A 15650-nucleotide genomic window follows, 5' to 3' on the forward strand; every position below is an offset into this window, starting at 1 on the left:
GATCTACCAACACAAATTCTTTTGAGGTCCTATTTAAAGCCTTAGTTTACATTACAAAGTCTATGCTTARTTCTCACTGGCATTTAAACCAATTTATTTAGTCAAATTAGGTTAAATATGTTGAGTTGTGAGTGATGGTCTGTTATCCAGCTCTAATCTTTTTGGGTGTAAAGCATGGGGAAACCTGTTTTTGATGGAGAAGAGTGAGCCAACAGGCAATGCAGTCTTTTTAAATGCAGATGGCTCTCCCTAGTTGGCCAATTAGTAACTTTAGCTTTGGAACATTTATCTGCTTTCATCTTCTTGTGCGTGCCTTTCATTTGGGTTGCAGCGAGCTCGAGCTGCCTGTTTCTATAAGTGTGTGGTTATTCTCTTATGCAAATCCATGTTTGTTCGCTGCCGTAGCAATAACCATGTGTGACTTTATTCTAATTCTGCTGGCACTGAGACAGCCACCCACACTGTTAGATGTCATATAATAAGGCAAAACACATATGGAGTTTCAGCCAACATAAAAGCATGAAATGTTAAAAGCAGCACTGTTAGCACTGTAGGCTTTGCTAAGTTGTAATTGAGTAAGCTAAACTGCAAAAAATAAAATAAAATAAAATTGGAATCTTAGCTGAGCTACAGCTCAGTWAAAGTATTGTGCAATATTCCAACAGCTTTGCCTGTGACCTCAATCTTTTCAGGAAACATTTTCTGGTTAAATAGGATCAAAGATTAAGCATTATTAACACAACATAGGCGCAGGAATTTAGTTGAGAGAAACAATATGTTACAGTGATAATTTATGTACATGAAATATCTTTTCTTTATTTCAGTGGAATAATTCTCTGTATTTTTTGTCTTTCATGCAGGACCGGACCACAACCCAGTGAGCTCCTCTTGCATGGAAACRCTGCTTCCCTGGCAATCTCCTCCTCCCTAGAGCAAGCAGCCAGCATGGCAGGATGAGCCTCTGCCAGCGTTAATGATGGCCAATAAAAAAGATGCCCGGGCACCTGTCTATAACCTGGTTGTGGTTGGGTTGTCCGGGACGGAGAAGGAGAAAGGCCAATGRGGTGTGGGCAAGTCCTGCCTGTGTAACCGCTTTGTTCGGCCAAGTGCTGATGACTTTTACCTGGATCACACCTCCGTTTTAAGCACCAGTGACTTTGGAGGCCGTGTGGTAAACAATGACCACTTCCTCTACTGGGGAGAGGCATCAAGGACAATGGAGGAGGGCTCAGAATGCCGCATGAATGTGGTGGAGCAGACAGAGTTTATTGACGATCAGACGTTCCAGCCGCACCGTAGCACGGCACTTCAGCCCTACATCAAGAGAGCAGCTTCCARCAAGCTGGCTTCAGCTGAAAAGCTGATGTACTTTTGCACAGATCAGCTTGGACTGGAGCAGGACTTTGAGCAAAAGCAAATGCCAGAAGGAAAGCTGGTGGTGGATGGGTTTTTACTTAGTGTTGATGTTAGCAGGGGTATGAACCGCAGCTTTGAGGACCAGATGAAGTTTGTTACCAACCTCTATAACCAGGTAGCCAAAACGAAGAAACCTGTGGTAATAGTTCTCACCAAATGTGATGAAGGAGTTGAGCGCTATATCAAAGACTGTCACGCTTTTGCTCTTGCCAAGAAGAACCTACAGGTGGTAGAAACATCAGCACGATCTAATGTCAATGTTGACCTGGCATTTCTCACACTGGTTCAYCTCATTGACAAGAGCAGGGGGAAGCCCAAAATCATCCCTTACTATGAGGCACTGAAACAGCAGAGTCAACAGATTGCTTCAGCCAAAGATCGCTATGAATGGCTGATCAACAAAATTGTGAAGAACCATAATGACACCTGGCCTGTTGTCAATCGTATGATGCAGACAGACTCTGAGTACAAAGACTATGTTTTTCTTGAGGGAACAGCTAAAGCAAAGAAGCTCTTCCAGCAGCATGTGCACAGACTTAAACAAGAACATATAGAGAAACGCAGGAAGGCCTATCTAAGTACTCTACCACAAGCRCTAGCTGTACTTCTACCAGATTTGAATGAAATAGACCATGTCAGCTGGTCTGGAGTTCAGAAAGTTCTAGAGGCAAAGAGAGATTTCTCTCACTGGTTTGTAGTGCTAGATGATACTCCTTGGGAGACCACACCCCATATTGACAACATGGAGGATGATCGAATCCCCCAGGATCTCCTGGAGACGCCAGCGGCTCAAAATATTTACGAAACCCATCTGGATCAGCTACGAACTGAGCGAAAACGAGCTGAAATGAGGTGGGAGTTCAAGGAAATGCTAAGCGTTTCTCCTGACATCACTCCCGGGAAACCATGGGAAGAGGCCCGAACATTAATCAGGAATGAAGATTTTTACCAATGGCTAGGTGAAGCTGAATATTTAGATATCTACAACAAACACCAAAAGGAAATCATAGACCGAGCAAAAGAAGACTTTCAGGAACTGCTTCTTGAGTACTCTGAGCTTTTTTACGAGCTTGAAGTTGATGCAAAACCAAGTAAAGAGAAAATGGCAGCCATTCAGGAGGTGTTGGGTGAGGAACAAAGATTTAAAGCTCTACAAAAACTGCAAGCAGAAAGAGATGCTCTAATACTAAAACATATCCATTTCGTTTACCATCCGACAAAAGACACATGTCCCAACAACCCCCACTGCGTGGACAGTAAGATAGAACAGATACTGGCCTCCAGATTCCCCACTCGATACCCATCAACAGACAGTTCACGGCCTGACGTGGGGAGGGCTGAACGCATAAATCTGGTCATTCTTGGAAAGAATGGACTAGCCAGAGACATGGCAAATGAGATGAGGACATGGTGCTCCAGTGATGATCGGTACGTGTTAGATGGCAAAATATATGAGTTAGCTCTTCGTCCTATAGAAGGCAACGTACGTCTTCCCGTGAACTCATTTCACACACCAACTTTTACACCACATGGATGCTTGTGTTTGTACAATTCAAGGGAATCCCTTTCTTATGTTGTTGAGAGTTTAGAAAAGCTTAGAGAGTCAACTATAAGCAGAAGAGAAAGGGAAAATAGCTTAGCTCAACTCCCACTGTCACTCCTTCTGGTCACTAAAAGGGGTGTTGGGACAATAGGGGATATTGGAGGGGAAACGGCACAAACTCTTACACAGCAYGGGCAGCAGGTGGCTCTAAAGTTGCAGTGTGCCTACCTAGACCCTGCCTCTCCAGGCTTGGGTTATGGTCGCAATATCAGTGAGAGGCAGATTAACCAGATGCTAAGGAGCCTCTTAGAAACACGGAGGAATGTTGGTAGTGGCTCCCCCATATTACATCCTCCATTCTCTGCCTTCAGAGACTCTCAGTCCCAGCCAGTGCTTGAAGCAGATCTCAGGATAGTTGTGTGCCTYATGTGTGGAGACACCTATGATCTAGACCAGTTGCTTGCTCCCTTCCTTTTGCCTCATCATTGTCGCCCTGCGTCCAGCCTAAGCAGTGGCACATCAGTTATTCTAGATCTCAATATAGGAGGTCAGAGACAGAATGTTGAGCTGTCGATTCTCTCATTTCATTCATCGTTCTCCATCCGCAAAACTGGCCTGGTCCATGGCTATATTACGGTTTACTCTGCTCGCCGCAGGGCCTCWATGGAGACAATGTGTGCTTTTCTTTGTGAGGTCCAAGACATAATTCCAGTCCAGTTGCTAGCAGTAGCAGAAAGTCAGATGGAGCTAACAGACTCTGATTCCGCTAAGGAGCAAGTCAGTCAGGGAGAGGACCTCGCCAATGAAATAAATGCCAGATTTAACACAGTGATTTGTGGACATGGTGGAGTAGTGGGGGGGCTTCATAAAATAGACCTTTTCCAGTCTTTCTTCAAAGAGGTTCTGGAGAAGCGCACTGTTGTTGAGGCCACTCACATGTATGACAATGTGGCTGAGGCTTGTACCAATGAGAGCATTAGCCCTCGTTGTGGTTCCCCAAGTCCTGTCAACACTCTCATGGACTCTGAGGATGATATTGATCCTTCACCACCCTACCCTTCTATTAGAGACCCTGGTGGCCTTGGTTCCAACCTGGGAAACTTCAAGCTGCCAGATCTGGATTCAAATGAAACATTATCTGTTATTTCTGAGCTTAGTGTTTTTGAGAGCAAGCTGAACAACAAGGTTCCTCCACAAGTGAAGCCCAAGCCTATCCGTAAGGTAAATCTTGGCCCCTACATGGACCAGCAAGGAGGCACCAACCGACCTTCTTTGCCCCAAGCTGTATCCTGGGCACCTGGTACGGACCGTGGCTATGACCCTTCAGACTATGCAGAGCCTATGGATGCTGTAAGCAAACCTCGAATCACAGAGGAGGACGACATTTACTCCGTTCCTCATGATAGTACACAGGGCAAAATTATTACCATCCGCAATGCCAACAAGGGTCACGCCAATGGAAGTTCGGCAGGAAATGGGTCGGACAGTGACGCCGATAGCAGCTCGCTGGAGCGAAAGAGAAAGATGTCTGCTATTGCTGTGAAACCTAAGCTGTACAGAGACAGATCTAAACGGCTTGGGAAGTTCAGCAGTTTTAGGACAAGCTTCTCACTTGGCAGTGATGATGAGATGGGTCCACCCAGGACTGGCCAAGATGAGGGAGGACCTCCGAAAGAATCAATTGAAGAGGGCGAGGATCATAAAAAAATGAATATTCTCTGGAGCTTGCGCAGAAATACAAAGGTTAGTGTTTGTACATAAAAGTGTGACATATGGGTTGAAAGTGCACAGACTGAAAATAAATGTAAATAAATTGTTATTTAACTTAATCATGTCCTAACAAATTAGTTTAGTCTTCTACTTCTTCCTCTTCTTTTGGCTGTTCCACTCTTCAGAGATCACTACAGCGAGTCATCCTTCTCAATCTTACTCCGTTTTCATTCCTACCACCTCCATGTCTTCTCTAACTGCATCCGTATATCTCCTCTTTTTTTTCTTGTCTGCTGCGTTTCTAACATCTTTCTACCAAAATACCCACTGTCCCTCCTCTGGACATGTCCAAACCAATATACCCACTGTCCCTCCTCTGGACATGTCCAAACCATCTCAGTCTGATCTGTAACTTTATTTTCCAGTCATCCAAGATGTGCTATACCTCTGATCTCATTCCTGTTCTTGTCACTACCTAGGAGAACCTCAACATTTTCATCTCTGACACTTGCCACTGTTTCCTGTTTCCTGTTTTTTGTTTTTGTTTTTTCTGTTTCCTGTTTTTTGTCAATGTTTCTGTCTCCAAATCATACAACATAGATGGTCTTTCTCACTTACGCTCTTGTAAGCCCTTCATTTGACCTTTGTTGAGATCCTTTTGTCACAAATCACTCCTGGAACTTTTCTGCATCCTGCCTGGACCCTCTTTTTTTTACCCATTTACCACAGTCCCTGTTTTCCTGGACATTCGACCCAAAGTACTTGAAGTCTTGCACCTTTGGGACATTTGGTCCTTGTAGCTTCAATTACGTTTTCTAAGCAAATCTCAAACTACTATTTCCTCAATTGTTTTTGCTCTGATTAGAACATTAATAATATTTTATCAAATGGCTAATATAAGTATAGAATTTGGCATTTAAAGTTTGTTMTCTTCTTGAATGCACATGTATGGACAGAACTTCCTCATTATAATTGCTTCTTGGCTGTGATTCAGTGCCGTCTGCTTTGGTCAATAACCGTGCTTATTGCTAAAGTCAAGAAAAAGCAGAGCTCTGTATCATTTCTCTGCTGTCAAAGGCTGAGCATAGTGAAAACATATACTGTAGGGGTTCCTGCGAAAGCAAGTGTGCCATATTTTTTCCTGTCTGCTCAGTGGGAGTTCTCTAAGCTAGCCAGATCATTAGAAGGGAAAGAGAATGTCAGTGTACTTGTGGTCTAATGCAGCAAACTTTTAGTGAATGTGAACAGACACATTATGCTACAGGCTGTTTTATTTGTTTGTCTCTAATGCAGTGGCTTCCCTTCAGGAAACACAAACACCATTTTCCCCCAACAGCCTAAAGAGCAAATATATAATTCCTTTATAGTTGTAAATTATAGAAACCTAACTGTGCAGTCATCTTCTGTAAAGCTTCTTGTTACATACAAAGCCTATAGTATATACAAGTGGCAGCTTTAAGGGAATAGTTGATTGTCTGATTGGAGGTTTTAGAGAAGGGTTAGAGGCATCTAAAATTTAATCTGTTGCTCTTTGAACAGCTTCAGTTTGGAGAAACAAAGTTTGATTCGAACCCGATTGATGAGCAAACGGCTCATTGGAATGTGGCGAAAACCAAAGTGGATTTCTACCATCTTGAAACAGCTAATATAATAATATTTTACATTTCAGCATTGCATTGTTGTTAATTTTATATTATTATTATTATTATTATTATTATTATTATTGTTATTATTATTATTATTATTAATGTAAAATGGTTTTGATTGGAGTTATTTAAGACCCCACTAGTCCACTTTGGTCTCAGCTCCACTCAGACAAACTGTTTTAATATCATTAGTCAGAAATTACAGTAAACTGTTACATCAAATTGAGGTTGCTCAAAGAGCTTCAGCAGGTAAGATAATATTTGTTTATAGTCTTTCCATTAAACTCTACTTTAAAAGATCCAAACTGTTTAAGTTAAGGCATTWTTTTTGCTTTGTATGCAATCGTTTTTCATTTTGCCACTGAGACAGCAGATTAATTCCTGTCAGAATGAGTTTTTCTTGTTTCCTTCCTTTCATTGTTTTATTCGTTGTCTTTTTCTTCTGAAGTTTCCTGATTCATGCTTTCTGCTTCTCACATTTCTGATGCATTGTTTTTATATATTTTCCTTCTCTTTGTCAATTCTTTGAGTTTTATTTTCTCATTTTTTTAAATTTTAAATATGAGCCACCCTCTTCACATGCATCCTGTTTTCTTTCTGTGCTTCTTTTACCCGTGATGTGGTGATACTTGGACCTTTCACCCTTTTGCTTATCGGCCTGATATGCTGCTCATTCTCAAATGTTGCGTGCAGCAGAAGTGCCAGCCGAGCAGGAGTTACAGCTGTGCGTGGTGTGGTTGTGTGTCTGTGATAATTGCTATGGCTGTCAAGGAGGGTGGAACAGGAGGTGGATGATAAATGTTTTTTACACACTCAGCTGTGATGTACCTGCATGGAGGCTGTCCGCACATATTATTCAACCGCCCAGACTACATTCTCCAGTACTTAGGGGGCATTAATCAGTCAGAAGGAATGGCTCAATCYCAAGAGGGATCAATTAAAGGCCTTACGTGCCAGAGTTTTAACTTAAGATCATTCTATATTGAAATAATTAAGTTTTAGTCGCTTTTCTCAAACCTTCAAAATGTGCCAATTTATGTAATATGTTTGGGATGACTCTTAGCTAATACCTCATCAGATTTTAGCTCCTCTGTAAAGTTGACTGACTTATAACCATTTTTGTTTGGGCTAATATTGATTGGTTACTCTAAAGGTTAATATGTTGTAGATGTATTTACAGTTATCACTTCCCAAAAGTTTCATAAAAATTTTCCCCTGAGTCATGAGATATTGTGTCTGTTTTATCTCAGTCCATGAGTTTTGGGCCATTTGACTACCTTTTATAAATGTCTGCTTCCGGGGGCAACAGTTGGATTCTGGAAGCGAGCAGTTGAAGCAAAATTCAGCGTCTGAGCACTTTGAGCATAAACAAACACTCCCACAAACTTCTGACCAATCGCACATGTTCTCATGCAGACAGGGGTGAAAAGTTCTCCCAGGTTGCAGGTTGTGACGAGAAGGGGTGGAAGACTCAAAGCTGCAAACAAAGTGATGCTTTTTACATCATGCAACTGCAACAGTGAGAGACGATTTTGGCAGTTCAGACAGAGTATATAGAGTTTTAGTTTTATTTCTCATTTCAAGGAGATGCACCCTTATCAATTATCTGTGATTTACATAGAATTAGGGTTGCAGCTAACGATTATTTTAGTAATCAATTAATCTATTGATTATTCTGACGATTAATCGAGTAATCGGATTCGTTTGTATTTATGTATGTAAGGTTTGAGGAGGCATTAATTAAAAGCACTCTGTCACTGAATCATTTTTAACCAACACTGAAAAATCTAAATGCTGTAAATTTATTGTTATGGATTGGAAAATTGAATGTCTTTTTTTGTTAGAAATTTAATAAGTAAAATGGGTAATATAAACATTTGGGTGTTGCAACTGACTTTTGTAGAGTTCACTTCTTAATTGTAACCAAAAATTATTTTAAGACTGTTATTAGGTTGATGCAGGGCTCCCATTTAGGCAATAAAAGATTTAGTCTTGACTGCTTAGCTATAAACAAATATGACAGTAGTAATGAAGGCTAAAGTCATAAAAAGCAGCAGCAAATAATTTTAAAAAATGCAGCTATCTTCTATAAATACTTTTAAACTTGAAACATTTACTCCAAGTATCATTTAAACTATGATAAAAGCATATCAACAAATAWACTTGTTTCAGCTCAAACTGTCMATRTGTTGRTGTGCTTTTATTTTTATCTGACAAACTTACAGTAAGTCTTGTTTTTAATCACACAACTTACACACTGTTTAATAAAACCCAGGTCACCATGATTAGACAGCACAAATATTAGCCAAAATTTATCTCCTCCTCGTACATCTGTAARATGACAGATTATCACAGATTTAGGTAACCAAAGGGAGTGTGAACGATACCTGTTGTTAAKCCCGGACGTGTTRGGTACATGCAGCCGCTGTTTTTGTTCCGGTGCAGAAACATCGAGGATGTGACGCGTATCGCGCYTTGTCGTCTTTTCTGTTTAGTTTTAAATTTTCCCATGCTTTTTATAATTTGTCATTTTCTGGGCCCTTCGTTTCGGCACTCTTCATCTTCTTCTAAAGCTAAATATAGCACTCAGCAAGCATACACYCYTGACGCGTCGACAGTGTTTTTGAGATTGTTTAATTATCACTACTTTTATAGGGTTCTGTATGTTGTATCCTTGATTAAATGCAGCAAAAATAAACTATATCAAAGATAACAGATCTTTGAAATACTTGGTTTATTTACATAATAACTTTAATTGCTGGATGTTCGGCCCCTCAGCTGTTGACTGACAGTAACTGTGGACCCCGGAGCAATTTAGTTGAATAGCCCTGTTTTAGAGTGTGTTTGAGTTGATGTTCTGCAGTGTAAATATTTTTCCTGGATGGAGCCTTAAGGTGCTGTCTACCACCTTGAGTTAAGGGGTTTAAACAAATACTCCAAACTTCATTTTAAATTTCCTCTTTACCTCAGGCGTTGACCGAGTGCYTCCGTCCTGATCACCCTCCCTCAGTGAGAGCCCGGATACATTTCCCCTTCTCTCCTGCAGCTTGTTTTGAAGCCTCCTCAGGCAGCGAAAAGGGAACATTTTCAAATTCCTAGGATACCTACTTTGCCTAGTGTCCTCATTCAAGAAATAAGAGGAAGGGAAGGAAAAACAAACCCGAATGGAAATGAATTTCATGTTAGAACTCCTGAAGGGTCTTGTTTTAGTGTCCTTCAGCATGCTGTGTATGTAAACGCTCACCGCGGCGTCTGTATAAGGAGGTGCTTTGTTTTCGTTTCGGTGGTGGAGGTCTGTTTTGTCGTCTTAGAGCTGGCAACACATCCTGTCTCAGTCAGCAACTAAAAGGAGTGGCCAGAAGGCAAAACTGCAGGGGGAGAAGACAGCCAACGAAAGAAGTGTGTGGGTACAGAGACAGTTTGTTAAAAATGAGACAGGGCACAGACACGCAGCACGGTTACCGTGACAGGACCGAAATAAATTAGGAGCTGCCACACCAAACTGATGCTGAGAATAGCAAGGCTCTTTGCAAGTACAATCGAGACTAGATACCATTTTTTAAAACCCTAATCAAGCCTCGAGTGAGTGTTTTGAACGCATGAATGCACACTTAATATGTGTAATCCAAGCACAGAAGCACATCAACTGGATGCAAGTGTAAATGTATGTAGATTTTAAATGTAGCTGATGGGAATGTCATGAAATATCTGAGTGATGAGCAAAGAAATTCTAGTAGGTTGTGCTTTTTTGCTACATAGTGAAGCAAATAAAAAGAYAGAATCCTTTATGACCCTTTTTTCTGCTTTATTACACAAAGAACAGCTTGTTGAGCGAAGTTAAAAGTTGCTTCCTTTGAGATTAAGCATTTATCTTGTTATAATTTAATATGTCTGGGCTTGGTCAGCATAATCCTTTTAAATCTGATTCTTAAAAAAAAGTTAAAGCTGAGTATGAGTCATTTTAATTGGGTGAGTCCAAATATATTTTTTTCTCTGTAAAGTTTTTCCTTTAATACATATAATCCAACTATACAAGTTAAAGGTTTTGGAAAAAAAAAGTGAATCTTGTTGTACGACCATTTTGTTTTTGTTTCTTGTCTTGTTAAATAAATAAAAGTCYAGACAAGACTCTTATTAAGCTAAACAAAGGAAATGGTGGTTCACTCATAGTGCAATTTAAAATAACTTCAACCTGTTTGAAAATGAGGTCTGTAGGTCGGTTATGAACAATTAACATCTTACCTGTTGCAGATAGCGCTTGGAACTACCTCAGTTTGGGGGAATAGAGTTCTTGCTAGATTTACAGGCAACCAACAAGAATAAATCATTGAATTAAACTAAACTTTGTTATGCAAATTCATTTTGATACAAGTCAATCCAACGCGAGTATACTTGAGTGCCATGTGTGCTATCACAAATGCTCTTTTTCTGTTGTTCGTCTGTCAGGACCACGCTGCACCCACTGTCCGTGTGCCCAGCCAACCGTGCATCCCTGGCAGGGCAGCACTTCAGGGGTACAGACAGACAGACTTASTAGAGAGCCGGACCTCAGGGGGGCGGGGCTTCAAAAATATTCCCACTCATCGGCGTTAAAGCGTCCATACAATTACTGCCGAAGCCTGTGCCGTAGAGAGAGGCAGGCAGCAAGTGATGCAGCATTGTGTTAGGTCTCCTAACAGGAAGACAAACTGAGCTAYAAGGTYATTAAACAGGGGAGTGAGAGTTTAACTGTGTCAAAGCTGCAGCGTCYAAGAGATAYAGAGGAATGCAAAATGTGGAAGAAGAATGAGCACGAKATGATGAGAGTGGTGAACAGACGATGTGTATCTCTGTATCTGATGGGCAGAACAGGGATCTCGACAGGAATGTTTGATTATCGGTTTAACATCCAAAGGCATGTGTGGAATGGACATGTCTGTTTTTACTCAGGAAACAAGAAAACAGCAACTTTTTAAATAAGGTCATGATTTAGACTCTGTTCGTGTGCCTTTGTTGAGAGAGTTTGTTCGTCTCGAATGATATTGTTTTCTTTGTTTCTTGTCAGAAACAAGTGCGATCCAAACCCAGGCATTCCAGCTCCAAACCACCTGAAAGCAACTACTTCGGCATGCCGCTCTCGACGGTGGTCACCCCTGACCGGCAGATCCCAGTCTTCATTGAGAAATGCATCCGGTTCATCGAGACGACAGGTAAGAATCTTCAGATACYTCACGTGTGATTCTCCACAGCCTGTTTTAAGTTTTAACTTCAATAAATCATTTCAGAGGATTAGTTAAGATTTTATAAGCTGTGTCTCAAATCAGGGATTGCAGCCTTCCACACTTTGCAGTCTGGGTAGGCTGCATAAAAKGGRCTAGTCTGTTTGCATGACCACTCTACCTCCTTACCATGGTGTTATATCTTATATCACGAGCCTTCAGACTTAAAATGCATTGGGCCATGTATTCACATGTCTTTTAACTGAAGTAATAACTTCACAATTAAAAACGTTACATGTAAATAACAGAAAAAAAACATTAATAATTTAGGTTTAGCTCCAGTATCAGTGCTTGTAACTYCATTTCAAATTTCATCAGCTAAGTCAGTAAACATACATTTAAAAACAAATCCCACTGTCTGTAATGAAATTCCAAACTACGCCAACTTGTTAAAAGAAAAATTGGCCATCTTTCTGTTTAGTTTCATGACGGCACAATAAAATGGTTATGAGTCAGACAATTTTACAAATACTGACTTGTGGTAGTAGTTGAGTCATCGTCATCACATAACACAAGCGCTAACAGAACTTAGTTTAAATGTTTGACTTGCAAGGCAGCGGGTGCTTTCTTTTAAGAGGAGTGCTAATGCTGCATGTCTTTTTTTTTTTTTTCCTTATCTTAACTCTGGAGCTGAACTGAGAAGAGCTCCTCTGCTGGGATTGTTGCTTCTTGTAATCTTCCTTAAACCTAAATAACCTTGTGTTCATCTTATTTCCTSACGCCTGTTTTAAGTTTGATAAAGGCCCGCGCCTGGTTTCTTTTCATCTAAGCATCGACAAGGATYTGAACCTGGAAGTGGGGCTCGGATTTGGACTTTACATAAAACTTGAATATTATCGCCGAGGCTTTGTGTCCCGGCAAAAAAGACAAGCATCCAGAAGATGCTCCTGCCAGATTTCCCCTCGGTGCGTTCATGACTAAATGAATCGGGAGGACAGCGATTGCATCTGGAAAAAACGAGAGTGATGTTAGTGCTGAAAAGCTCTCGTTTGCTCAGATTAATGCTGTGCGTCATTGTCTGCTCTCAACCGTGTTTAGCTTATAGGTCATTAGCGAGTTGTTAGCTTATAGGTCATTAGCAAGTTGTCGGTAACTGTCCTTTCCTGGCTGGAAGCACAGATGTGCGCAGGGAGCTTCTTCTAACCCTTTGACCATGTTGCCCAGATGCCAGACTCCGAGCCGGGCCTGCTCTGGTGCCCCACTGCCCTCAGACCGCCAGCTTGCTTCTCACCCTGCCACCAGCTGTTAAACCAAACCAGATGTGAGGCTTATGTAAAGGCTTTACTTGATCCTTGGATGTGTCCAGATTTCTAGATGTCGAGTTATGTTGCAAACGCATCTTAAGAAACATTTTCTATTCAGGCACTCGTAGCTAAAAGTTCTTTTTTCATTTCTTTTCCTAAATCGAATTACATTCGTTTATTTTTTTTTTCCCTCGCTGCTAAAGTTTCTGTTGCTTACTGACATGCCCGTGCATTCCTGTGTAATCTCTAGCCTGATTAAAGTGTCTGCATTTGAGGATTATCGTGGCCTTACAAAACATCCGCCTCCTTCCTCCGTGCAGTGGCAAAGCTCTAGATACCGAGGCAACTCGTTCGACTCAATTTTGCCGGCACAAACTGATWTATTTCTCCATTTATTTGAATTCTGAGTACGTCTCACTCCAGGTATTCTCTTCGTCTCTCTGCTTCCCCCTCCCTCTTTCTCTTAATATGCTGAGTCAGGACGTGTCCTAGCTAGGAAGCTTCCAGGAAACGCTCGGCCCCACAGCGACCTCTGTTTTGTTTTGTTTTTCTTCAGCGTAGGGAGGATAATTGGTTTCAAGTTTTTCCATGTTGGTTCAGTCATATTTGGTGTTTTTTCACATCTAAGATTGGAAATGCACCAGTTGTGCCTGGAAACTTCCAATTTGCCATTTTCACTTTTGTTATATTCTTCCTAAAAATATTATTGACAGGATTTTTTTAAAAAAATGTGGTTTTTAATTTCTTTTTTGAAAGGAAAAATAAAACTTTTTACATTTTTTCCATTGTCGCCAAAAAACAAGGGTTGCTTTTCTCCATACTAAAATCTTTCAAATAAGTCCTACAACTGGGATAGTTGTATAAATATAATTCAACTCAATAAAGGCAGTATATTTATTTTATTAACCAGATCATAATCTCCTCAACTCTTTCATCTGGTTGCACACAACTCAAAACATGAAAGTGCACTTAAATAACTGGGAAAAATAAAGAGCAGCAGTGTTCAAAATGTTAATTTCTGGAAAATAAGTGTTAGATTGGTAAAATGTTTGTTTATTTTATTGGAACGCAGAACAAGTTACAGCATGACTTTCATAATAATTAAAGCTTTGTTTGCATTTGTCCCCTGCCTGCAAATTATAGGTCTCACAAAGTAAACTGGAGTGAAATGTGTTACTTGTTCATGTTGCTGCAGTCGCTACCAAGTAAAACATTGTTCTAATGAGCAACAGATACACATGTTGAAAACCCATGTTTAACAGCTTTTATGAAACTCTGTGGACCTTTCACAGCCAAGGTGTTCTTTAGCTCAGTGGTTCCCAAACTTTTCAGCTTTTGACCCACAAAATAACAGTAGCAGAGACCTGAGCCCCCAACTATGATAAACATTTGAATCACATCAACTAAACTTGGGCATAGTAACAATATTTTTATACTACATTTATCCATTTTAAATACACTAACCTCACCCATTTGCAACAAATAAGGCAAAAATGTAATTAATTCAGAAAATCTTTTCAGGACCCCACCTTGATGTTTCAGGACCCCACTTTGGGTCCCGACCCCAACTTTGGGAAACACTGCTTTAGCTAAGGCGAATCAGATGCTTTGTTAAATTTTTTAGATTTTGTATGAARGTAATGAAAAATTCATGTTGTGGCGCATCGTTCTGAACTGAACTTTTTGCAATTATGTTTTTATTTAATCAATGTTTACATGTTTTATTAAAAAGAAAATAAAGCAACATGGATCTCCATTGTCACTTTGAGGARGAGCCATAAAGACAATTTATTTTTATTGTTCCCATTCTAAATTATTCTTTCCCTTGTTTTGTGCCTCATTGCTCCCTTTTGTCCTTGATAATAATAGGAATAGATGRGGTATTTTGTCCTTTTTCTTAGCTTGCAGAAAAGCAGCCGTATCAAATCAATCCATGATGACTGCCGTTATCTCCTCCGTGCGTCCTCCCGGGGCGGGAGGCGCAGGCTGCTCTGCRCATGGGCACGGCGGTGATGAATGCGCGTTAGCGTCCGCGGGCATATCTGCTGGCGGTGGGAGCCTCCATAGCGACGAAAAGGGCAGCACCCAGTGACTGTCTGTCTCCATGGTGAAGCATGAAATCAGCCTTTGGGGCTGCTCAGCCCAGAGAGAGGCTGATGTGGGATCAGCTGGTGGTGCGTCAGGCAGCGACATGCTGCAGAAACGCAGCCGCTAACCGATTTATGGCGCTCCCTACAAGTTTTCAATCCCACGGGTGTGATTTTATTCCTCTTGTAGGTGCTGTAAGTAACTGAAGATGCCYCAGATGGTTGCGTTTTTAGTTGTTATTAAATTGCATGACGGTACAAGAAACAGTAATGATTTGTTTTTACTGTCAGGCTTTAAGTAGGAGGGTGCTGGTATTTTGTTTGGGTGCTTCACCTGTCCTTGCTTTTATAAWAAATGATTTGTCTAATCTCACTTTTTTTTTTTTGTTACTCCTCTGACACTCATCTCATTCTCGCCTTTTTTTCCCCTTAATCTCTACATTTTTTCTGCTTATCGTAATCCCTTTTATTTTGTTCTCTCTTCTCTTTCATCAGTGGGAATCTCCCTCTTCTCCGATGTCTCGTACCGCCGCTATCTTTCTCATTCCTCAGTCCTGTTTCGGCCTTATCTTTCGCTCTCCCGCTCCACCGCTGCCGCACGACTCCTTCCCGCTATCAGTCCTCCCATCTCTGTTTTCCTTGCGTCTGGCGAGCACAGCTTTTYTGGATAATTGATTGGCAGAAGGAGTAGATCGATGCTGGATGCCTTGACTGAAAGCTCTCTTATTTCCTCCTCTGCCTCTTTC

At 40.9% G+C, this 15650-nt stretch overlaps 1 protein-coding gene across 1 annotated transcript; it reads left to right on the forward strand.

The window, feature by feature from the left end:
* Nucleotides 1-837: 837 nt before the first annotated feature.
* Nucleotides 838-11548, forward strand: LOC106532361 (rho GTPase-activating protein 35). The gene is made up of 2 exons (XM_014028400.1): nt 838-4702; nt 11360-11548. Exons 1-2 carry the CDS (start codon nt 974-976, stop codon nt 11531-11533), a joined length of 3903 nt encoding a protein of 1300 aa, XP_013883854.1. The 5' UTR covers nt 838-973; the 3' UTR covers nt 11534-11548.
* The last annotated feature ends 4102 nt before the right edge of the window (nt 11549-15650 follow it).

The sequence above is a fragment of the Austrofundulus limnaeus genome, unplaced genomic scaffold, assembly GCF_001266775.1.
Source record: "Austrofundulus limnaeus strain Quisiro unplaced genomic scaffold, Austrofundulus_limnaeus-1.0 Scaffold757, whole genome shotgun sequence".
NCBI classification, from domain to species: Eukaryota; Metazoa; Chordata; class Actinopteri; order Cyprinodontiformes; family Rivulidae; genus Austrofundulus; species Austrofundulus limnaeus.